General features: G+C 37.0%; 1 protein-coding gene across 3 annotated transcripts in view; it reads right to left on the bottom strand.

The window, feature by feature from the left end:
• The window catches only part of TRPC6 (transient receptor potential cation channel subfamily C member 6), a 121172-nt gene that overhangs the window by 15409 nt on the left and 79452 nt on the right, over positions 1 to 26311 (bottom strand). For all 3 annotated transcript variants that reach the window (XM_014862763.3, XM_070490388.1, XM_070490389.1), the window contains exons 3-7: positions 18072 to 18257; positions 15905 to 16069; positions 10486 to 10702; positions 3223 to 3456; positions 1024 to 1288 (exon numbers count right to left, since the gene is read on the bottom strand). In XM_014862763.3, the coding sequence (XP_014718249.2) occupies positions 1024 to 1288; positions 3223 to 3456; positions 10486 to 10702; positions 15905 to 16069; positions 18072 to 18257 (1067 nt within the window). The remainder of the gene's footprint in view (positions 1 to 1023; positions 1289 to 3222; positions 3457 to 10485; positions 10703 to 15904; positions 16070 to 18071; positions 18258 to 26311) is intronic.

Below are 26311 nucleotides of genomic sequence, written 5' to 3'. Positions count from 1 at the left end.
TAAGGTAATAATGTGCATATGAAGCGCGTAACTCAACATGTGGGACATAATAAGCACTCAATAAATGCTATGAACATGACAACTGCAGATGTTAGTATTTAAATAATTCATAGCTTTGGCAATGGAAGTGTTAAATATTTTACTTAGTAAAAATAATATACTTTGTTAGAATCCTTTGGGTTTCCTGCCCATCTATACTTCCACTCATATGCAATAAACAGATAATAATAGTACATGTCTTAAGGAAAATATGAAAATATAAACACAGTCAATGTTACCAAAACCAGTGATATGCCTTAGATAGGAATTTCAATGCTTTAGGCATAATTATTGACTAAAGCTAAGCCCCTCTGCTTAACTCAGATGGTTTCATTTCTTTAACATGCTGAACATCACAGGAATATGGATAGCAATAGGTTATACTTCAGTCGATGCTTCTCATTGTAACACTAAAGACCTAATATTTGAGTAATCTATTCCAAACATCCTTTATAAAAAACGTGTCCATGAAGAACATAAGTCAAAACTCTTGTCACTATTTATAACTCAGATCTTCTCAATGATAAGATCCAATGAAGTGAATTAGGAAAGCAGCTGTTCTCGTGGCCAGTGCTCCAGAAGTTTCTAGGAAGCAGAGGGCACAGGTGCTGAAGTCAGTGGACAAGGGGTTACATCCTGGCTTTTTCATGTAGTAGCAGCTATGCAACATTTGGCAAGTTATTTCACTTTTCTGAACTTCAATTTCCTCTTTTTGTGAAATAGAGATAATAAAATGATGTGCGTGAGGTATTTACTGCAATACTTGTCTCTAAAAATGTTAGCTATTATTGCTTAATATTAGGAAGATGCCTCCATTTTTGAGTTCTTCCTACTCATTTTAAAATCCTCTCATTTTGCTGAAGGGGAACTGGAGATGAAGTCTTTACCCAAACATGATTTACCCCAGGGACATATACGAATATTGTTAAGCTAACATTTATTTAATCTACAGTCTCCATGATCAAAACATCCGAGAGCACATACGTGGTGAAGGCTTCATTTTGTTTTGCACCAATGTAGTAGGAGTAGAGGTTGAACATTCCGATCATAAAGGCCACAAACACCATGATGAATATGACCATGAACTTGAAGATGTCTTTCACTGTTCTTCCCAGTGATATCTGCAGAGGCCCAAAGCTTTCATTTGCTGGTAAAATATAAGCTATTCTAGAGAAACTTAGAACTACAGCAATTGCATAAAGACCTTCAGATATAATTTGAGGATCAGAAGGGTCCCACTTTATCCTGGCTAGGAAAAAGGAAAGACAAGAGTTATGGTGAGTTTAAGTTGTTTATTTAGGTAACTTCTTTTCTAGGAAAGAAATATAATTACATTAGCAATCCAGTTCCCAATGGAAGTCTCTGATCTTAAAGGGCTTCTTTAAGCTTCAGATATGTTTGAACTTCGGAATTTATCAAGAAAATGAGCCTCCTGGTTTGCTGGTAATTTTCCATAAGGGTACAAGGGTATAGCATAATGGTTAGGAGCTTAAACTGTGGACTCAGTATATGCAAAAATTCCAGTATGTGTGTGTGTGTGTGTTCAACTGGAAAAACTGGTACAAATTACTTAACTTCTCTTGGCTTTTTATTTTCTTATTTTTAAAAATGAGCTAATACTGCTCCTGCCTCTTTCATCCATTGTGAGAATTCAAGAAGTCACCGTGCATCTAGTTTAGAAAGTGCTTGGCACTAAATAAATTATAGCATTTATTATTCAACCTTAAACTATAATAAAAGAAAATAAGGCACTTAATAAATGATGACATTTATTATTTAAACTTAAACTATAATTACACTGTAATGTAGTCTGGGGCTTGTGGAATACTTGTAGTTATTCAAACTGACTGAAGTAATTTTTATTGGTCACTCAAGTCTATGTTTATCATAAAAATGTAGCAATTACTCATTTATGAATTCTTCTGGCATAATTATATCAGGTCATCAAAAACCCAATTAAGAAAGCATTAATGAAGAAAAGTGCAAAACAATGTGTAAGAAAGAAGAAAAATATGATTATAAATTTGTATTTGCTTATTTGTTGAGAAGTGGAATTAGGAAAGGATACAAGAAACTGATAAAAGTAATTTCCTTTTGTATAGTGCTTTGAATATAAGTACAAAATACATGTATATAGATTTGACCATTTAAAATTCTGCATATTAAAAATTTTTTAATTAAACATTAAAATAAATATTAAAAATTAATAATAAAACAGAAATGCCTATGTGATAGAGCCAGTAAACTCATAGAGATGTCAATTGAATGTTAACTGATTTCTTATCAGAGGGTTTGAAATAAGTATTCAAAGGGAATCTATTTTCTCCACTCCAGGATTCTGCAAGGAGGGATTTTCCCTAAGCAAGGAACTGAACCTTTTCCATCCTTTAGTCACTGTCCTCCTGAGGAGGTGGGATGGCTTACCTGATTGCAAAATTGGGATGCATAACTGAGCACACTTGGTTAGGCTCTGCCCTCTTTCTTCTGAGAATTCTCCTCTGGTCCTCCATGGAGGAATCTCATAGGATCAGGCACTTGCTGCCATACCCCTCTTTTGGGAGGACTGCCCTGTCCATTGCCTTCTGAAAATTGGAGGATACATCTGCCTAATTCTGGGGTTCAATATTACAGAGCCCATCAGCTAATAGATTCAGAACTATCTTATCCACCCTGAACTTTATCAATAGAGGTGATGATCTGGCTTCCACATTAACTTTTTGTTTTATTTCTCATCAAGTTCAAAGCCTGGATGGGAAATAGTGGTGTTATTTATCAGAGGCCCACCAGAGACTCCAGCACTTCCCTGGATTTCAAATAGTTTATATGTCTTAAATGGAATTGATACTCAAATGTATACTATTTTTAACAGACCAGAAGAAAAAACTCAATCCAAGACATAAGACAGGCATTCTCCATGGAGTTTGGTAGTTAGCCAGTTGATCCAGGAGATAAAGTGAGACGATTCTTGTGATTAAGAGAGGTTTCTAGCCAGTAAAAAAAAAAAAAAAAACAAAGGAAGAGGTAGAAAGCATGCCTCTTCAAATACATACACTCTGAAGAAGCTAGAAACTAAACAACAATTCTAAGAGAATTGAGTAGTAACCAAACTGCTACTGACATGTACTTTTATAAGAAAATTCTGCATTTTTATTAACTTATATTGACTGTGTACTGTAAACTCACCCAAATTGTAGTATTTCACATTGTCTCCCAATGTGACTTTGGTCAAGTCCTTCAAAGTATCATTTGCATCAATGATGCTCTGGGCTTTGGAAGCATGCCAAAATGCCATGAATCTTGCAATGAATGATGCTGCAAAGATTGCTAACATACCAAAATCAAGCATATTCCACAACTCAAACAAGTATTCCTTGGGGCCTTGAGTCCAAATTTCTTTACATTCAGCCCATATCATGCCTACATTGGAAAAAGGTTAAAATATCAATTCAATTTCATTCCATCCTTAGCTCTTCAAATAAGACAAAATAAATTTGAAAGTTGTCAGTCTAACATTAAAAACTCTTCAAAATTTAGCCCCATCCCACTCATCTAGCCATAATTCCCATGTCTCCACAAATCCCACAGTCCAGCAGTATCAGTGCATTATCTGAAAACAATCTGACAAAGTTCATCAAAAACCTTCAAACAACAAACATTCTTTGATCCATTAATTCTACACATAAAAAATATATTTAAAAGATGTTCATTGTAGGATTCTTTATAATAACCTACACACACAAATTCACCCACACTCACACACTCAAAATAGAAGTAACCATGGGACTTCCACAGATGGAGTATTATGCAGCCATTTTAAAATTTTTTTCAATTTTTATTTTTTTATTAATCTTTTTTTTTTTAGAGGAAGATTAGCCCTGAGCTAACATCTGCTGCCAATCCTCCTCTTTTTGCTGAGGAAGACTGGCCCTGAGCTAACATCTGCACCCATCTTCATCCACTTTAGATGTGGGACACCTGCCACGGCATGGCATGCCAAGAGGTGCCATGTCCACACCCAGGATCCAAACCAGTGAACCCTGGGAAGCCAAAGCAGAACATATGAACTTAACCACTGCACCACCGGGCAGGCCCCAATGCAGCCATTTAATATGATATTTTAATTACCATGGGGTAGTGGCCAGGAGTATGTACCTCACAGACTTCCAACAACAGGAATTTAATTAGCTATGGGCCTTAGCTACCACATTCTGAAAATTATTTCCACTTTTGCCCCAAGACCATGCTTGCCATGGGCTGCTCCCAGCCGATGACTGAGGGCATACTTTCTTGGGAGACATGGGACTTCTCTGATGGCTGACTTTGGCTCAAGGTTTTCCTGACAGCCTTGCAGAACTTTCCTTAGACTGTATGGGGAGCTAGGATGCTTCTACCCAACTTTCCCTCCCTCCCTCCTTCCTTCAGGATCAGACTTGCATCCCAGTCTGACAGCCCTTGCAAGCTTCCTCAGCTCCCTATTGATTTCTTCTCCTGTGAAATTTCCCTTAATAAAATTTCAATTTCCCCTAATAAAATTGTTGTACATTTAATCCTGTCTTTAAATGTGCTTCTTGGAGGAGCTGGACACATTGGAAAATGTTTGTCATAAACATTTAAACATGCTAAGTAAAAAAGTTAAAGCTGTTATGTATTCTATGACTTTATGTTTAAAATAAGCATAATAAAAGACTAGAAGGAATTACAGGAGCCTATTAATAGTAATTGTCTCTTGGTGGAATTATTAATAATATTGCATATTCTCTCTAAAATTTAGTGGAATATTTAGGAGCATAGGTTTTGGAATCAGACTGCAACGGATTTGGGAACTTCTTCCTCCACTTACTAGCTATGTAATCTTTGGCAAGTTATTTAAACTTTCTAAAGATCATCTTGTAAAATGGGGATGACAGTTTGTACCTACTTCATAGGATTGTTATGAAACTTAATAAATAATACATGTAAAATGCACAGCACTGTGTCCAGTGCCTGGAAAAAAATAATGACTAACATTTATTGAGGACTTACTATTTTAAATTTTCTATGATTGGCACATAGTTTCTTTCTTAATTTGAAGAATCTTACTTTATTAAAGAGAAGTTACTTTACCCCTATTACCTTTAAGATACGCTACTCTTTGGTATCCTGCCTCCCCTTAGAGCCATCTGGCGAAATACAAAGCAAACTCCAACCAAAACCTACCTCCACCAAGAAACCTTTCATAGTCCCCTAGTTGACATTAATCTTTCCCCCTTCCTCCAGCAACCACTTGCCTAGAATTCTCACATTTGTCATGAACCTCTGTGACAGAATCTGCCATGTGAATGGCTGTGGAGCCCTGCAGGGATTAAGAAAATGCCATGGTCCTTTCTCTCCAACAGCTTACTATGTGCTTTTCTCAAAACAGGCATTCAATGCAGCACAGAGGATGTGGTCTTATGAAAAGACAACCTCATTACTTATTTTGAATTATCCCAAGTTAAGAGGAGACTAGGACTGAATTCACATACACTTTAGTGGATCAAATTTAAAACAGGAAATCCTGCATGTGTACACTCACACATGCACACACAAACTCGAGCAAGGGTGAAAAAATCTGAAGGCAGCCTTCTTTTTGTGATCCCTGGGTTCCTGCCAGCCTCCTCAACAGGAGACAAGGATGGCGTGGAGTAACCGAAGCGTGGGGTGAAAGGGATATTTAAACTCATGTCGTATAGTCCAGTTGTTTCCAAAGCTTCCTCTCCTTCCTCCCACTTCTCCTCCACCTCCTTTCTCTCTCTCTCTCTCTAAGAAGTAGAATTCTTGTAAAAACGATATCTTACCAAAGCTTAAAAAACAAAAGAGATACAGTGAACTGTTCTGCCTGAAGGAAGAGTTCCTGCCTCATTTCCCTGAGGACCCTGAATACGTCTGGAGATGAGGCACCCGTTGCTTCTGAAGGCTGCTCATCCCGTTGTTGAATTGTCGGGAAGTAGCCCTTCAGTGTGGATCCGCTGGTGCTAATTCTGCCCTCTAGAGCGGTAGTGCATGAGTCTGCTCCTTCTGCCTTCAAATTTCTTAAAACAAAACAAAACAAAACAAAAACATCTGTGTGCTCATTAAATCTACTCTTCTCCAGCAGAGGCAGGTTAACCATGAAGCTAATGAAACTTCAGCTTCAAGATGCCTTATTTGCCCAGGCTCCTTCAAGGGCCCTGTTTCATCTTCTTTTTCTCTAAATGGGGTCCTACAAATAAGTAAACTTCAGGCTCCACAATCCCTGTGTTCTACTCCACCCCCCACCATCCAGAGGAAGCTTCCCCAGTGCCCTCCAGTGCTGTCCTGCGGAGGGCCACTCAGTCTTCTGGCTGCTTTCCTTGAGCTGCTCCCTAGGTTGCCCATTGCCTGCATGTGGCACCCAGAGCCACACACAGTCCTGCAGATGTGGGCTAGCCAGAGCACAGAACAGTGGGGTAATTACAGCCCTTGACTGCTTTTGTGGATGAGTCAACTCAGAGCTGTGTTTGCTTCCTCAGCAGCTCACACTGGATATTAAGTTAAAAGTGCTCCTTAGGACCTCTTCATGTGAAGTGTCATCAAGCGTGCCTCCCTTCCCTGTGTTCCTGCGACACCTGCTTTCATTGGTTTGAGCTCACCATTCAGCCTTGTCAAGATCTCCTGCAATGTCAATTCCACCACTGAGCCTTTCAACTTTTTGTCAACTAAAAATTAGATAATTTTCTTTCTGTGACCAATATTGTGAGTCTTTTTCCTCAAGCCAGCCAGCATCTGACCTAAGTATGCCACTCCTTGTTAATATTTCCAGAAGGTACAGCAACTTTCTTTCAAGAATAACTTCAAAAAGAAAAATAAATACCAGTGTCAGAAGCTGAACCAGGAGTCTAACATATGCTAACATATAATATTCTTGGCTTAGCTTTCTAAGTGAAAAAGGAAAACTTCTGTTTGATAAAGAATAAAGTGAACATTCATTATATCTAATTTCCTTATATAAAATTTAATATTTTCAAAGTTTCATTTTGAACTAAAGAGAGGTGATGTCATCATTGTGATGGCATGTGAGGATCTCTTTGTCTCTCTCCTTCAATCTACGGTGAGTAAAACATCCATAACCCAACGAAGACTACATTGCCCAATGCACCAGGATGCCAGAGAGATCCACACATAGGTACACACGAAAGTGAATGGATCAGAGCACATAGAGCAGGTGAACTGGGGCAACAGTGAAGGTGGTTCCTAGTATACTGGCCTCCCAACTGTGGCAGATGAGCCAGCCACCCTCAGCCCCACAGAACCTGGTGGGCAGCAGCCGAGCTGCCCACATGACTCTAGCCTCACAGCCTGGCAGCACCCACGGCCACGGGGAGAGGAGCTGCAGCGGAGACAGAGCCCCACAATCCTAGGTAGCAGCAGTGGAAGGGCACATACAACTTGGACCTCCCAACCACAGTGGCACTGGTGGCCACAAGGAAAGGGGCAACAGCAGAGGCAGTTCCCCTCAATCCCATTCCCTGCCCACACCATGAGGGTGAGGCTTCTAACCCAGGTGATCCTGGATGCTGCAGAGGCATTAGCCATCTTTGTACCTCAGGCAGCAAAGCCAGCGACTGCAGCTACACCAGTAACAATAAGGCATCAGTGACATCCAGAGGCACAGGCAGAGGGGATGAGAGTACCCTGTGACACCCCAACAGAGGTGGTGGACGGTGGAACGTGGGGATCCTCAAATATAGCCAGAGGCAACTCAGGTAAGAGAAACAAAAACTAGTGTTATAGACCACCTACTGAAAAACAAAAGAAAGGCTTCTAATCTCCAATAGGTTGAACAGTTAGAACCAAACGAAGCTATATCTAAATAAGAAAAGTGTTTGCTATGACAAATGCGCCAGCAGAGGAACAACTCACCAAGCACCATGGTAACACGACATCACAAAAAGAAACTAACAATTCTCCAGAAACCAAACATAAAGTCACGGAAGATTGTGATCTCACTGATAGAGAATTCAAAATTTTTGTCATGAAGAAACTCAATGAGCTAAAAGAAACTCAGAGAGGCAGTTCAGAGAACTCAGGAATAGAATCTTTGAACTGAAGTGTCATATCTTGCTTAATATCTTTCAGTAGGAAATATCATGTCTATATAAAAGTAAGATATGAACTCAGTGACAAGGTTAATAATAATCATAATTATATGAAATTTATTGAACATTTCCTACATGCCAAGCTCTGTAGTATGTACTTTAGATACACTAATACATAAAAACACTACAGCACATAGGCACTTAATTTAAACAGATAAATACAATGTCCAAATGATTGTTTGTTCTTATTTTAAATAAAATATCCTAAGTGAAATATAATTTATTTCTTATAGTTTTACAGTGTAAGATAAATATCAATTAAATTAGAAAATAAATAGTAGAAACAAAATTGTCTTCTTTATCTAAGGCTTATCATTACTTTAATGATGCTATTCACATGTTAAGCCACTATCCATATTTCTCCTTGAAACATATCCAAGAAATGAAGTGATTCAGAAGTTGTAAATAACTCTCAATGCTGTTGATTTACCTTGTATGCATTGAAAATGATCATATGGTAATTTGTGTAGGGCTTCATAAGATTTCCTTTGATCACTCTATCGGGCCCCAGTGTGAAGAGGCCAAGAAGACATCCCTGTCTTAAAAGTATATCAGTGACTGTATAAAACTGACTGTAGCTGATTCTTCAGATCACTGGTGGCGAACCAAGCTTAGGGACTACTAAAGTTTGTGTGTAAAGATTCCTTGAGCCCTTTTCTCTTTACAGTCTTCACATACCCACCTTACGTGATTTCAGGCATAGTGAGGGCCGTAAGTACCATCTGGGAAATGAAGATTGCTGAAGTTTTATCCACATCCTAGGCTTCTTTCAGGGGTTGTATTGTCTATTGTTTGTTAGACAGCTACCACTGGAAATCTCGTAAGTACTTCAAAGTCAATCACAATCCACACTTCATTATCAGATTTTCATTCTCAGACCCAAGCGTGATCTTCCTCCCTTCTCCCTCTTAGAGATTGAAGACATCACCTAGTCATCCAGGGCGGAATCCACATGTCTCCCTTTCCATGTACAGTAAGTCACCAAGTTCTTTGAAGTGTATCTTTTCAGAAGCTCTCAAGTCCTTTCCCCACCCTCTGAGCTTTGGTCCTCATCCTCCTCACAGGGATCACTTCAATTGTCTCTCAGTCTCCAAACTCACCTCTCCTCTAAGCCACCCTTTACCTCACAACCCTGTGACGTTTCTAAAATGTGACCAGATCACATCACCAACAGCTGAAAACCATCCTCTGGCCATCTCACCACCCTTGTCTCCCTGTACTCACACCCACAAATGCACCTGCACTCCAGCTGGGCCCAACGCATAGCATGCAAGTGTGCCAAGTGTTGTCTTAATTCCACACCTTTGCATTTAGTGTTTCCATGCCTTGTAGTGTCCTTACTGCCCCATAAACACTCGTTCTGGTTAGCATTTCCTTATCTTTGAAGTCTCAGATTGAAAATACATTCCAGAAAGGCCTTCTCTGCCCCTTGCCATCCCACTTCACGCAGATTTGGGTCTCAATCTGTGTACATTCATAACATCCTAACAGCTCCTCAGTTACAGTATTTGTCACATAGGCTTTAATTATTGATTTACTCATTGACCTACTCACTGGACTTAACTTCCTTGACTGCAGGACCTGGGTCTCATTCACCTCAGTATCCTCATTACCTAACAAAGGTACTTAATAGCTATTATATTTACTCCTTCATAAATATCCAGTTGAAATATCCTTCTCATGTGCATTATATTTAATGACAAGCCATACGTATGATTGATTCTGAAGACAAGTAGTGTGGTAGTTAAGACTGCATTCTCTCTGTTTCACTCACCATCTGGGAAATCTAAAGCAAATTATGTAATCCTCACATAACGCTGCAAGGCAGATTTATTATTATGTCACAGATTAGAAAACAAGCACAGAGAGATTGTGTGATTTGATGAATGTAAAGTTCTTTGAACAGGTCCTAGTACACAATAAATGTTCAATAAACATGAGTTGCTATTAGCTTCAGTTCCTATTAAATCTCAACATAAAATCATGTGGTTGTTTGTAAGCCTAAAGTCACAGCCCTCCCAAAATATGAAAGGCAGTTTTTTGTCACTGGCGGAGTTTGATTAATACTATCCTGTTCATTTTCTTCCTGGGTGTTTCTTGGAAATTCAAAAAGCACATGGCAGGTGAGAAAACTATGGCACCAGTAATGAACCCAAGATAACTGTGCTTTAAAAACACAAAAAAATCATGATGTGAGGTGCAATGTATCATGCCATATACATTTGTATAACTGATGTCTGAAGGAATCAGTGTCATTTAGTCCAACTGCTAAGGCTGCAAAAATAAATGATGACGGAAAATCAGTCTTTACCTATTACCCAGGATATAATGAGCATCTCCATCCACGAGAAGCAGGATGTTTTCATCCTGAACAGCTGTTTTGCATTATCTGTGCTGGTTTCATTAGGAAGGAGCTTGGTGCCTTCAAATCTGTCAGCTGCGTTCATGACTAGCAGTCCCAGAAAAATGGTGAAGGAGGCTGCGTGTGCTACGAACTTCATGAATGGTCCACGCATGATCTTCCCCATCTGCCACAACACACACCAAAAGAAAATCATAACTTTATTTCGTCCGCTTTGCAAAACACAGGCATACACACAAGAATAACCATCTGTGTACTCCAGTGTGCTCCTAAGATAATTATGTATACTGACATAATTAATGATGGAGTAATAACTCTTTATGCTGTTAAAAAATTTTTGTCACATTCCTCATCTACATAAGCTGATGTTCTTGATTGATGATTAAATAAATTAATTTTTCTATTAAATGACATTTAAGTCCCTACACATGATATAACTGGCAAAAAAACATTTTGTTAATAACGACAAAAGGCAGAGCACAGTATCAACATTATTCATAAAAAGCAAACTAATTTAGCCGGCGTGAAGTACTGAGGAAGCAGTAGTGATAATACTAAACTGAATTTACTTTGCAACGTACAGATCCTTTGTTGATATTTGCCTTGTTTTTTGTCCTCATGTATATTTCATTGACACGAGTACAAGTCAGGCCTCAAGTGATGTTGCTATGTTGCTGGTGTTGTAAATGGAGTAAATGTCATGACTACCAAGAAGAAAACTCCCAGCTAAGGTCAGGACAGTAGGCCATTCCCATAATGTATTTCAACAATGTCCTGGAATGACAGTGGATTTAAAGTCTCATATTTTAGGTTTGAGTTCCAGTTCCATTCCCTCATTAACTGAGTGGCAAGGAGTGAATTTCCTAAATTATGTGAAAATCAGATTCTTCATATGAAATAAGGAGACAACTAAAGCTCTCATGCATCTATAGGACAGGATTCATTTCTGTCTGAGGAACATGAATCCTAGCTGGGGCAGGAGGATGGTATGTGTCCAGGATGTGTCTAAAGGGTTCTGTGCATCTCCTGAAATGTTAAACAAAACTCAGTACCTGTGTGCAGGATTTCTTCTTAGGAAAGGGTCTATAGCTTTCAACAGCTTTTCAAGTGAGTTTTTTATTATAGAAAAACATAAATTAATAATACCACTGATACTTAGCCTGTACTTATATGTGCCAAGAACTTTAAGTGCTTTACTCTGTTAACTCATGTAATCATTACAATGATCCAAAGGGGTGGGTACTACTAAAATGCCCATTTTACAGATGAAGAAACTGAGGAAGTGAGGTCCAGAAACTTGCTTAAAGGTTACACAGCTCATAAGTGGTAGAGCTGGAATTTGAACCCAGGTGTTCCTGGTTCAGAGTTAATGTTTCTATTTAGTTTACAAAACAATTTCATATTTTTTCATTAAAGTACATATGTACATAAATTCTTCTAACAAACAAAGAAAGTTCTTCCATGATTTAAAAAAGTTAAATGTTCTAATGGATCAATGTTCTCTGTTCCTACATGGTTGTCTATGTGGTTTTCAAAATCTTAAACATCAGAGCTGGAATGAATCATATAGTTTAGTCTCTTCTCTCTTGATATTTAGAAACTTAGGCTAAGCAGAATATCTGGATATGTGTGTGTGTATCTATCTGTCTAGATCCATCTATCATCCATCTATCTATCTATCTATCTATCTATCTATCTATCTATCTATCTATATCTATCCAGTTTTAAGCCAATGGATCCATGTAGTTAGATATATTGCAGAGCTAATCCCAAGTTTCTTTGGAAAAACCTGCTGCAAAAATGATGTCTAAAAACCACATTTCCGTAAGAATGCTCATTAGATGCTCATTAGATTGAATCAGAGAGTATTTTTTGTTTGTGCTTTTTTAGATGTTGTTTAAATAGAACTAAATCTGCTGTAAAAATGATGTCTAAAAACCAGACTTCCATAAGAATGCTTATTAGATTGAATCAAAGGGTATTTTTTGTTTGTGTTTCTTTAGATCCTGTTTCAGTAGAACTCTCAAATAATCAAATGGAGTAAAGTTAAAACATATGGTAGAAAAAGTAAGTTTGATTTTCTTTTGCCTGTTATCCTTAGCTATGTTTTTTAAAAAATATGGACTGTTAGAAAATGAACATTAATGAGTCTTTAATTTTTTCATGGTATGACACATACAATTTTAATTCTACAATGTTTTAAATATTATTTATTTTAATCATGTATTACAGCTAATGAAAATTTATTACAAGATTCAATATCTTCCTTGTGGAAAAAGCTATTATAAATCTTAAAACACCTTTTACAAATTCTTAATTTATTTGACTGTTGTAGAAAACTGGGATTGGGGCAATGGCTGTTAGTAGTGAAATCCATGGAAAACTTTTTTATTTCCTGCCTTGGTCCAGAAAGAATCAGAGGCAGCCTTCAAAATACAAAATTGCCAAAAAACAAGAGAGCACAGATTAAAATAGGAGATGGAGAAGGAGAAAAAGAAGAGAAAAACTTGGGCATATAGAACAGGGTTAGAATAATGCTACCCACATTAGAGTGGGCCACAGGTCCGAGAACTCTGGACCTGGAGTTTGGCTGTGGTTAGCTGGACACATCTAAAATCAATGTTCAGTGATCCAGGGCAGGGTGTCTGGTCTGTGCCTCACTCCTGACCTGCTTGCCTTCCTTCTTCAGTAGGTTACTGGCTCTTATGTAATATTGCAATTTTATTTTATTTAGAAGGGAGAGAGGAGAATCAAACCAGGCAGTTTTGCTGCTTATTAGACATTCTAGTGTAAAGAAAAAAAGCATGCAAACAAACAAATAAACAAAAAACAAACAAAAAGTTGGTTGGCAGGAAACCAAAATGGTGTCTTTGGATATTCATAGCCTCTATTTCTTATTACAAATCATTGAGAGTTGTGTTTCTCTTTAAACTAAAGGAGATTTTGGCACCATTCAATGGACTTTAGAAATTAAAAGGAGCTATCCGTTTTAATAAAATTTGTTACCTATATATTCTGGGATGTAAACAAATTTCTAAAAAATAACCATAAAGAAGACCTATTAATTGAAAATGGTGAACAACTGATGTACTTGGTAAATTATTGAGGGTAAGCATTGAAAGAAATACCTTTAAACATTATATATCATACTCTTTTCAAGTATTTACTGATAATCAAAAAGCTACCAAATCAATGGAAATAGAAAAAGTTGAAAGTAGCTTAAACTAAAACAATTTGAAGTCATAGCATGGCCTATTTCTATTGTAATGAGCATAAAATATATTTGGGTTATGGTGGAAAAAGAGCACAAGTAAGGACAAAAACGTTTCTGAAAGGAGAAGAGAGCAGACTTGAGGAGAGAAAACCAATCTTAAACAGAAACAGAGACTCTGTCAAGGTGTGTAAGCCTGCAAGGTGATCTGACAATTTTCATGGATGTGTTGGAAAATTTTAAATATTTAAAATAGTGTTTTAAATAAAAGCATTAATATAGCTAGATCAATCTCCCCCATAAAAAAGATTATTTCTGTAACCTGTAAATAATGTTTATATTCACTGCTACAGAGAAAAATTATAAAATAGATTTATCACCATGCTTCAAAAGCTAAATAACAATAAAATAGATTTTAGATATGAAAAAAAAATATCTTGACAGAGTCCTTTTAATTTCATTATTTGCCTCAGTGTTCATAAACAAGGATGGAAAGAAATGGATGCCAGAAAGAAACATGGCCAGGGAAGAAGAAATAGTGAAGGAAATCAGGTTAATTAGGATTCAATCAAAATTTAAGAAATGTGTAACTCTAAGGGACTGCCAAAAATAGTCTCTGTCAAAACACCGAACACTGCAAGGCATTATGCTTTTGAACTCACTGGATACGGGAAAGGACAATTGTTCAGTTTAGGAAAGATATTATAATTTAACTGATCACAGAGTGGCAACAAGGATAATTCAGAAACTCCCCCTCCCACCTTTAATTCAGCTTAAATCTCTGAAGAGTCAGAAAATGTGAGTGGAAGCAGAATAGAGACTACACACACAGATGTAGCCTAGGCTCCAGGAAAGACAATTTAGAATATTTTTCAAAATGAAATCTGTCATTCCTATGAAAAAGGTAAAAATAAAAATTGTAACTTTCTAGAAGAAAATCTGTGCTATAAATTTCTAATTCTAGTGAATCTCACTACTTTCATTGATAGGAGATCAATTTTTGGCCTCATATATTCTAAAGGAAAAAAAATGTATGATGATAGGTTTACCCTCATGAGAAAATGCCCAGTTTCCAGTTCCTATCATCATCACTACAAGTAATTATGAAGTTCCCACCATATGAAAGGCTTTGCAGCAGCTTTCTACCATAAGCCACATAGAAAGGTCCCTATAAGGCTAAAGTACCAAATGTGTGTCTCAGTAATAAGACAGCATGTTGGTAATGGCGATATATGTGTTTGCACCCACATATTCACAAATGAGTCAAGCCCATGGTTAAGAGCAGCAAGTGATTCAACTGACATTTCTACATAGCACATAAATAGATGGTCCAGCAGACATTTTAGCCACGTAGCTTTACAATTATTTCAGTCTGGCTCTCAGAGTTGAAACTTAGTTCCAGAAATGTGGCTTGAAAAATGAAGAAAAACATTGTTGGCAATGCAGGATAGACAAGTTTCTGAGCCTGTTAATAGAATGACAGGTCAATATTTTTCACACTTGCTCTGTCACACTCATAAAAGGCTAGGTCTATTTGAACATATCATTTTCACAAAGCCTGGCCAGATAGACTTTGCTACAAAAACAGGCTTTGATGTCCTGTTACAACGCACTCTGTTCCTGACATAAATATTCTTCACCGAAACAAGCATTCATTAGTATTTCCATGATTGTCCTTTATTTAAATTAAGATTTATCTGGTCATATTAGCTAAAATAAATACAAAACGAAAACTTTGATCTCAAACTTCGCCCGAGGAGGAACAGAAGAGAAAAATGTTCATCTTTTAGGATGATATTTGAAATATCTGCTCAGTGCATACTATGGCTTCATTAAAATATATAAAAATATATGTGTGGACATGCCTAGAGAGAAGATGAAAAGGAAATACACTAACACAGTAACTAGGTTTTCTTTTACCTATTAATAGTGGTGATATTACATTTGAATTTTCTCTTCTTTCCATTTTTTTCTCATTTCCTATAGCAAATATATGTTATTTTTGTAATATTGAAACAATAATATTATTTAAACCCAAATCTGACTTCCCTGAAATTTTCATTTTGGAAATAGAATTTTTCCTCCTTCGCTGACCCTGATAAATACAACCAGCCATACTTTTAGGAAATAAGAGAGGTCCAGCCTTCACAGACATACCTTGCTGCATGGAGCAAGCCAGTAAACGAGAGCCAAGAAGGGCAGTCCAATGGCAACGGCGAGGACCACGAGAAACTTGACTGCCATCGTCTGCTGCCGCAAACCGGAGAGATTCTCGTACCAGATGGAGAGAAGCTGCTGTTGACAGTTTGGATGAGCTACAAACTAGCAGGGAAGTGACAAAACGTTTAACAGCTTGATTAAAGAAAGGTTCAGCATAAACTATTTTCTTGTGTTCTGATATTCTGTTCTGTGCTTTCCCATGAAAAATATTGTCAGAATTAAAGAACAAACATAAAACACCTAGTCATAGGCATCAAGAAAGAGGGCAGGAGGTTCTAATATGTATTATATAAATCAGAGGTTCCAATTTATCAAAGTTTTCCTTTATGAGTAATGGGCTTTCTTTTGAAGCATAGAAACATTTTTGAAGTTTAATGTTATAAAAATATTCACCAATGTTTTATACAAGGACTTTGATGGTTATATGGTTTTTCCATCTTGCAAGAGAGATGTAAAGATCCCGCTAGCCCAGATGTCTAAATACTTTCTTTTTTTTTTTTTTTTGAGGAAGATTAGCTCTGAGCTAACATCCGCTGCCAATCCTCCTCTTTTTGCCAAGGAAGACTGGCCCTGAGCTAACATCCGTGCCCATCTTCCTCTACTTTATATATGGGACGCCTACCACAGCATGACTTGGCAAGTGGTGCCATGTCATACCTGGGATCTGAACCGGTGAACCCCGGGCCGCCGAAGCACAACGTGCGAACTTAACCACTGCGCCACCAGGCCGGCCCCTCTAAATACTTTTTTAAAAAAGTATATCATCTTTCCTCTACTGACCTAACATGCTAAACTTATTTTATACTAAATCCATGTTTGTATATGGGTTTATTTCTGGACTGCCTATTCTAATCCACTGAAATCTCTTTTTATTCCTGTGTCACAAACTCTTTCAATTAAGAAAACTTTACAATTAAAATTTCCTTTTTACTTTTCAGAATATTTTTTATTCTCACATATTTACTTTTTACAAATGAACCCTACATATGACAGAGGGCAACCTTATTTAATATATAAAAAGTGACAACCTAAAATCAAAATTGGTAAAGAATGTTAAAAGGTTAGATAAAGGACAGTTTACATAAAAGAATTACAAATGAGTCTTAAGGATGGTTGAACTCAACAGCATACAATAGTTATCTTCTCAAAATGGTAAAGCTTAATAATCCCCATTGTGAGTAGAAGAAATAAGCCCTCCCATGCACTGCTCGTGTGTGTGTAAACTGGCAAATCTCTTTTGAAGGGGAACTTGGTAAATGTTTTGAAGTTAAAAAATAAAAATTTGACATATTAATTCCACACCTAGGAATTTTGTCTTCAGATAAAACTCATGCAAGTAAGCAAGCTATATAAATAACTATGTTTACTGTAGCATCTTGTATTAACAAAACAAAGAAAATAATAAACACCCTTAAATAGTAAACATTAAATAAACATAATGATATAACAAGTGGATGTTTATTTACTGATATGTGAAGATGTCCAAGATATAAATTTTTGGAGAGAAATATAACAGTGATTAACTACTCTCCATAAGAATTGAGACGATAGAAAGGGGGTATGTCTATACTGTTTGAAGACTTACCATAAGCATGTATTACTTTTATTATAAGACCTAGTTTTAAAAACTGTGTTTTTTAAAGATATATAACCTAAGAAAGGAGTCATGGTTGTGGGGATAGGGGGATGGGTATCATATGGAGACAGAGATTAAAAATATTCCACAAATAAACATATAGTCGGAAGACATTCAAATGTACTGCAGAAGGACCTGAAATACATCAATAGATGGGAAAATGGAGTTGGGTCTTAAATAATGATGTTTCTGTCACATAACAAATGCTTTATAATCTGGATGAGTGTAGTCCTTATGTCATTAGTTAAGTAAAGGAAAGTGACAATCAATGCATAAACAAGTCAAAGACTGGTGTTCAGGGTAGGTTATATGCCTCACAACTAGGCTCTTATGATTCATTAGACAATCTGCTTAGTGCAACTGCTAATTAGGAAAACCCAGCTTAATCTAACTATGCCAACCCTTCATCCTTATTTAGCACCAATAAAAACTGAAATAATGTAAACGGGGCTTCACGCCTGACCTTACTTTTTTTACTTCATATTTAATGGCAAGTTTTAAACGGCTGAGATTTGGACGACCGCGATCTCCACCACTGTGGCGTATCTCAACATCCCCATTCAGAATGGCCTCCACTTCTTCAGTGTTTCTGCACAGATCAAGGAGTCCAACAACAAAATCTTTGCACTGCACTGACAGTTTTTTGTAGTCATTCTAGGAAAGACAAAGCAAAACAAAAAAGCAATAATGTAGAAGTAACTCATTTTACTATGCTGCTCATCGGAATTTATCAGGGACTTGATAGTTTCTAGAGAAAACAGAGAAAAATTCTATTTTTAGGTTTACAGTTCTCTTAACATGCTTTTATTGCTGTTCTGCTCAGCGATCTCTGAAATATCTTACCACCATAAAGATTTTCTTCATATCCTAAAAAAGGAAATTTGTCTAAAGCATAATCATAGTTATTAAAAAGTAGTGTTCTTGCCGAACTCATCTATTGATTCAAGAGAAATATAAAGAAAGCAACTTTTCCCACTACTTTGGGTACAGCATCTCTCTTATGTTCATAACTTCATCAGCTAGGCACAAAATGTACATTTGATAGATCTTCAGAAGACTTTGTAAACTGTGTTGGTTTGAGAAACAGGACATTTGGAGCAGTTCCAGAGAAAAGCAAACACATATCACTGATCTATTTAATAAATTGTTATTGAGGAACTTTATGTGCCAAGCACAGGGTCAAAAGGCGAGAGCTAATGCAAAGTCTGCAAATTGAGATCCTTTTCTTTGGAGAAAAGAAATTCAATGAGAATGCTTTCATTGTAACTTATCACTGATGACCTAGTATCATGCTGGGAAGATTTAGCGAGTGCAGATCATACTCAAATACCAAAATCATGTCAAACTTATAGACAGCATGTATTCACATCTCCGTTCAGGTCTTTCTAATATTTCCTTATTCTTTTCTCTCACATTGAAAAAGACTATTTATAACCCAACGTGAATCAAGAAAACCTATTAGTCAGAGTTTGTCACATTGCAAGTGGATTATATTATCCCATTTAATCCTCACAGTCCTCTTACTCTGTTAGGTTAAATGATGTGTCCAAGATCACGCAGCTACTAAGTGTCAAAATCAGATTTTAAACCTAATTCTGTTTGGCCTGAAACCCTTTGCCTTTAAGAATTATGCCACTTTGTGTCTTTCTTTATAGAACGCTTTTCTATTTTGATCTTGAAGAACTTGGAGGCAAGCAGGGCAAATACTATTCCCATTTTGCATAGGAAAAAACTAAGGCTCCCTGAGGTCGCACAGCTTCAGTGGTAGAGTTTACTCATAAAGCCAGCTTTATAGATTCATAGTCAGTTGTCTCCTCCATCCTGAAGCCGCCGATGTGTGATAGGATGAAAAGATTCCTTGGAAAGATCAAGAGAGGAAGATGTTAGAGAAATATGATTGGCTCTCGATGGCAGTCAATAAGGTAAAATTTGGGAGAACTGTATACAGAAAACAGCTTCACACTGGGTATGTATAAAGCCTCTATTTGGCTCCTTCTCTGTAAGTCATGCCACATGACCTTTCAGTACAGTTTAGTAACTTCTAAACAGGATACACTTTGCAAACTGCAGGTCCAAACAGATTGTATAAAAGCAAATTGATAAGACAAATTATGTCTTAGCTGAGAAGGGCTCAATCTACTTCTAAATTGGTATCTGGTCAGAGAGCATAAGCGGAGTCACAAGGAAAGAGCTTTACTCCTTTCATGAAATAGTCATTTACGGTCGTGGGGACAAACCCTGAGATGTGGAAGTGCATGTGTTGTGCAGGTCCACTATACTAGAGCACGGTGTTAGGAGCCTGGGCTCTTAGAGCCAGAAATACCTGTCAGCAAATCCCATATCTTCCATTTTTCAGCCATGTGATCTTAAATAGGTTGAAACCACTCTATGAGGTCAGTGTTATTATTACCCTAATTTTACAGAGGAGAAAACTGAGGCTTAGTGAAATTAAATAAGTGTTAAACAGATCACACATGCAAAGTACATAGCATGGTGCTGAGCATATAGCAAGAATTCCATAAAACATAATTATTTTATTTTATATCATCAAAAGCAAGATCTGAAAAGTCTATTTGTTGACATTCATAAGAACCCATGGAGCTATGACAAAATTTAATGCACCTAGCCTCTCTTGTATGTAGCACTCAATTCTAGATGTATCTTTAGTCCTTTTAAAGACAAATATGTAATTGTCAATGCTCCCTAGAATTCTAAAACGCTCGTGGTGAAATTAGACATTTGAAAAGAGAACATGATCCTTCAAGAGTAGGGTGGCGCTTTTTACTAGAAACTACATGGATCGAAAAAGTAAAGTGCAGGAGCTTTGTGCTGTTTAATACCTTGTTTCCAATTCACTGCTGATTATCAAGATATATTCTTAAGTAGAAAGGAAAACAAAACATTTTTTAAAAAAAAGAAAGAATAAGACTCTGCTTTCAGAAATACGTGCTTTTTTTTCACCTTGGAGTCCATTTACAAATGCTTTCATAGTTCTTTCAAATTCACTAGTAAATTCACTTAAAATGAAATGTTGGCAGTATAGTTCATTAGCCAGACACAGCACTGTGATTTTGGTTTCTTGAAAGGAAAAGCGAAGCTGAAGCTGGTGGGTTGATTTAATTCTGGGTCATGTCTTTGGGTCACACACCCACACCATACATTATAAATTAGAAGTGGGTGCTCACCTATTAACCTTTCAGTTGAAAAGAGATGACTGATAGTGAGCTAATAGAACAGAGTTTAGAGGTTATAAGACAGAAAAGAGTCTCTGTTAAAATTATTCTTTCAAAGAGTTATCTTAGTTGGATTTTACATAGTAGAAGAGATGTTATGGCCTGTAATTGTAATGTCTGGCTCTTCTTTCTATATAATGAATGAAATTTGCTTCAAAGAAATTAACATGGATGGGGAAAATACATGCCTTAATTCTCACCAATCAACTGTGTGGCTTTAGAGAAGGGCAGACCTCGGTTTGAAATGAGGCACAACCATTTTACTAGCTGCATGATTTTGGGCAAATGACTTAATCTCTTAAAGCCTCAAAATCCTCATGTGTAAAATGGGGATAATATAAGGATCTACTTTTTAGGGTTGCTGTGAAGATTACATGTATGAGATAACAAATGCCAAGTTCCTGGCAGAAGGTAGTGTTGAATCAATAGTAATTATTATTATTATTTTCATTATTTCATAAACAATATCCAAATGTTCTCAGTCCCTCATCACAAAGTTGTGCTAACAAATAGAAAGGGACGTTGGGATTCCCGGGTATCATCTGAACAGATATTGGAAATAAAACAGTTATTCATTTGTGCATTCTTTCAAAAAATATCCTGTGCACCAATTCTGTGATAGATACCATAGTCTTACTAAGATGGGAGTTATGTAAAATGGGATTATGTAGTCGAAGATTAAGGTTAAGTATAGAGAGTTATTATCTATATAGTGATGAATTAGCCATCTGTGCTTCTTGGGACCACATAGGCCTTCCTTTTCTTCACAATAATTGTCACCAAATGGCACATTGATCATTGAGCTCTGTCAGAGCTGATGTGGTGATGATTAGCAAGCATTTATACAGCATCCACTATGTGGGGTTGTGAGGGACATAAAAGTTAATCGGACACTACTCTAGAGAAAAGGGAAAATGAGTTAAGACACAATTTCAAACAAGAATTGAAGAAAAACATTTTCCTAGATATGTCAGATGCTACTGACTTTTCTGTTGATTGTTGTCATCTGCAGTGACTACACTGGTCAGCAGTTGCTGTACTGAACTTCCCTCCTTAACTGTTGACTAGCCTTCCACCTAAAATTCTGCCATAATGAGATTTTCTGTGCCCATATATTTCAAACTAAGATGGGAAATTCAAAGGCAAGAACACACTCAATCATACATTTGACTGCATTTATTTGTTTACATATCTGCCTCTCTTGAACAGACTCAAATGTCCTTCAGAACAAGCACTGTATCTTACTCATCTTTGAGTCCTCAGTGCATAGCACATGTTAGCTAATCAAAAGTTTTGTTGAGTGAGGGCCGGCCTGGTGGTGCAGTGGTTAAGTTTCCACTTCGGCGGCTTCGGGATCCACCAGTTTGGATCCCGGGTATGAACCTATGCACCATTGTCAAGCCATGCTGTGGCAGGCATCCCACATATAAAGTAGAAGAAGATGGACACGGATGCTGGCTCATGGCCGACTGCAAAAGCAGGAAGACTGGGGGGCTGGCCCCGTGGCCGAGTGGTTAAGTTCGCGTGCTCCGCTGCAGGCGGCCCAGTGTTTTGTTGGTTCAAATCCTGGGCGCGGACATGGCACTGCTCATGAAACCATGCTGAGGCGGCGTCCCACATGCCACAACTAGAAGAATCCACAACGAAGAATATACAACTATGTACCGGGGGGCTTTGGGGAGAAAAAGGAAAAAAATAAAATAAATAAAATCTATAAAAAAAAAGTATTAAAAAAAAAGAGGAAGATTGGCAGCAGATGTTAGCTCATGGCTATTCTTCCTCAAAAAAGAGAAAAAATTGTTGAGTGATGTAAAGAAATGAACATGTCTCAGTATGAAACATACCTGGATTTTAATTCTTGCTCTGCTATTTAATAACTATATGATCTTGGAAAGGTCACTTTATTTTCTGGCCTTCAGCTAATTTCTCCTAGTTATAGAGAACTTAAATGATGCTGTATCATAGAATTATAGCATAAATCGCTTTTAGAATAATTTGTAAAGCTCAATAAAGGTACATTTCCTCCTTCCTCTTTGGTCTCGACCCCAGCCCTGTGCTTCCGATGCGGTGATTCAATCTTGCAGAGTATGTAGCTTGTACTCTTTGTCACCCTGCTAAGGTCTGACGACAGTTACTGCTGACAAAAACTACTTTTCAACTCAGTCATTTCTTAGAGAATATTTCTCTTTCAAACAATGGCAGACATTTTTTAACATTCTGAACACCAGAACATAGCAATGGTTTAAAAACAGCATGGCGTAGTTTCTCTACCTTCTGCTTTCTCAAACTCAATGGCAGAGGCATCTGAGGGCCATGTGCATGTCTAAGCACAGATCCCTAGGAAGACATGAAAGATCTAAAAAAGCTCTAGAAAAGCTACTTATCCAGAATGACAGAGAAGAAGACAATCCTTAATGTATAAAAGAGATGATTTCGGCTAATTAAAGGAAACATTGTTTGTTACCACAAACAATCTAAAATATAAGTAAGTTAACAAAAAAGCCTTTAGAGATGTAAGACATAGGTACATACTGAGATACTAAAAAGAAATGTGAAATTTAAGAGAATGCATTTGCTGACAAAACCATCTACTTGTTGATCTCCTAGTCTTTAGGATTTTTCTTTCTTATCTTAATTTAGTCTTGAGTCAAGGAGAGAAGCCAGGAATTATTCTCTCCTTCCTCAGTATCAAAAACAGTCAAAGTTCTGGGTTTTCAGGGTTTTTTTTTTAATTGATTTAGTGTATGTTGCCAAAATTAGGCTTAGCCCAGGTTTAAGGTGGCTGAGGTCTTATGCTATCAAAGCAAAAAATTACGGAGTATAATTCAATATAAAAATTTAATTTGAATGGGTGAAAAATTTTTGAATCTGGTTTCTACCCATTCTCTTTGTAGACCTGAAATTCCTCAGGGCTACTGGTTTTCTTTTTGCTCCTGTGGCTCCATCTAATTGTTAGATTTCTCTGCTATGGTCTGGTTGTCACCTCTGCATGGAACCAACTACAGACCTGGTGACATGGGTAATAAATGCAATTTGTTTGGTGTAGAAGAATGAAGGCACAAGACCAAAATTGCCTGAGGAACTCATAAGCAACTCCTCTGCCTCTTGTTAGTGGACTATGGGCTATTTTATGGGAGGGGAGAATTTGGGAGGAGCTTAGAGCAACGATATATGGGAGCTCTTTGTGAAAGAGATTTCACAAAATCTTTGTGAAAGCTCTCATTTTCTGACATAAAATAGATTAGCTGCTTTCAAACAGAAATATGTGAAGATTTTCCAAGGGGCCTTAGAACATTGATAACTTTAAGGGGATCAATTGCCAGATCCTCAACTTTCCTAAAACTGATTTCTTTGAAAACAGATCTTTGACCCCTTTGCAAAACAATTCCCCACTGTCACCTACCTTGTGTAGGAGACAATAGGGAACCCATTTTTAATGATTAATGTGGGTACCATAGACCCTGAGGAGTTCCTGAATTTCCCTGTCTTAATACGTATTTCTGATGAAGATGAAGCTCAGTGATGGCAATACAACATGCTGGTTCATGTTGGGATGTTCCGAATTTAGGTGTATGGTGTAGTGTGATGATAAGAATAATGATAATTTTTGTTTGATGTACTTTGCCTCTTCATTCTCCAACAATTGTCAAAGAATGCACCCTTCTTGAACAAGAGTCCAGTGAGAAAATGGCAAAGAAGGTGTCAGTAGGGAACACTGAATACAAAAATCATTTTTTTTATGTATTTAAAATGTAAGTGGTTATTTTAAACTATTCTTAATACTCATCATTAGTTAGAAAGAAAGGCATCTCAAATGAGCAGGTCACAAAAGGTTAGAAAGGATGATTCTTTTCAATATGACTTGGAATGGTTTCCAGGACTCAAAATTTTCACAGAATATTGGCTAAAACACATGGATAAAACTTTTATGTGATTTCTTTCACATTCGGCGTGGTTAATTCAGTAAGGTAGTTATCAAATCCTATCAAGAAATACTTATTCCAACTATAGTCAACCCTCTTTCAATTTTATTCCGTAAAATCTTTAATAATATATATATCTTGTTAACAAAAACTAAAACAACATGCTGACATACCATACCAAAATGTTTTTAGCAGGATACAAAAAAAAAAAAACCAAAAAAAGATGTACCACCTGAGAAAGAACCTAGGATTACTTCAGTTTTAACTTTCTTCAATTTATTCAGTACGTAAATATTTTCCTACATCACTCAATCTGGTTAACATAAAATAAAAAGTAAAGAATGAATAACACCAAAAAAAAAAACATCTAGCAAAAGTGAGAACATGATTGATTGCACTAAAAAGGCATTTCCAATAGGAATTGTATGACATATATTTAAAATTTGTTTTAAAATTTGCATATATTTTGTTATTTTGAACAAGAGTGCTCAATTTATGTAGTTTTGATCAAATGTCCTACTAATAAATATAATGGTAACTCTTTGCAGAATATTTTGGATACTTAGAGCCTTATGATGACAGGAAGTAAAACAAATTCTAAATTTTCATATATACATATACATATTACACATATTTGTTGTATATAATACATATAATAGAGTGATTTATAAGAGACTTTACAATAAAAAGCTATTACCTTAGGAATCACATGTGTGGAGGAAATTGGACTGGAAATAGAAGCTCAAGGAGAAAAGGGAAAGATGTAGCTATTCTGAATCTTAAAGAGGTGGGTGGGACTGGCCTGGTGGCACAGTGGTTAAGTTTGCACTCTCTGCTTTGGTGGCCTGGGGTTCATGGGTTTGGATTCTGGGTGCGGATCCACACACCATTCATGAAGCCATGCTGTGGTGGCATCTCACATACAAAATAGAGGGAGATTGGCACAGATGTTAGCTCAGTGGCAATCTTCCTTAAGCAAAAAGAGGAAGCTTGTCAACAGATGTTAGCTCAGGGCCAGTCTTCCTTACCAGAAAAAGAAAAAAAAAGAAGTTGTTCACTTACTTTTAAAATAGGTGATGGTAGGCATCAAATCATAGCACTTAGAGGCCCCTTGATACATTTGAAGGAACAATTTAAGAATTCTATTTTTAAATGTGAATATTTACACTGCGGGGAAATTAGATCTCTCAAAAATATTTAAACTTACAAAAGTAAAATTTTAGATACCATTTTTAAAATGTGCAAATGAACACAGAATCTTTCAAATGTCCTCTAGGTGGAAAGGGAGCAAAAGGATTTGAAGACCATGAGCAGAGAGGATTCCTTGCGGCCAGTACAATCTCTCAGGTCCCTGTGAGGCAGTGCAGGCCTGACCTGGTCCAGCCTCTGTGATCTTTGTTCCCTGAGACGCTGAGGGGCTTGACTACTAAAAGCAGGACTAGAAGATATGTGCTGGCGTGTTTGCAGTGTATTGATGCTTACTTCTTGGTGGCAAAACTAGGAATGATTTTTAACATTTTCTTTATTTTTATACTCTTATTTTCTAAAATGA

Source organism: Equus asinus, chromosome 20, assembly GCF_041296235.1.
Source record: "Equus asinus isolate D_3611 breed Donkey chromosome 20, EquAss-T2T_v2, whole genome shotgun sequence".
Taxonomy (NCBI): domain Eukaryota; kingdom Metazoa; phylum Chordata; class Mammalia; order Perissodactyla; family Equidae; genus Equus; species Equus asinus.
The sequence above is the reverse complement of the archived record's forward strand: the minus strand, read 5'-3'. Positions and strand labels throughout refer to the sequence as shown.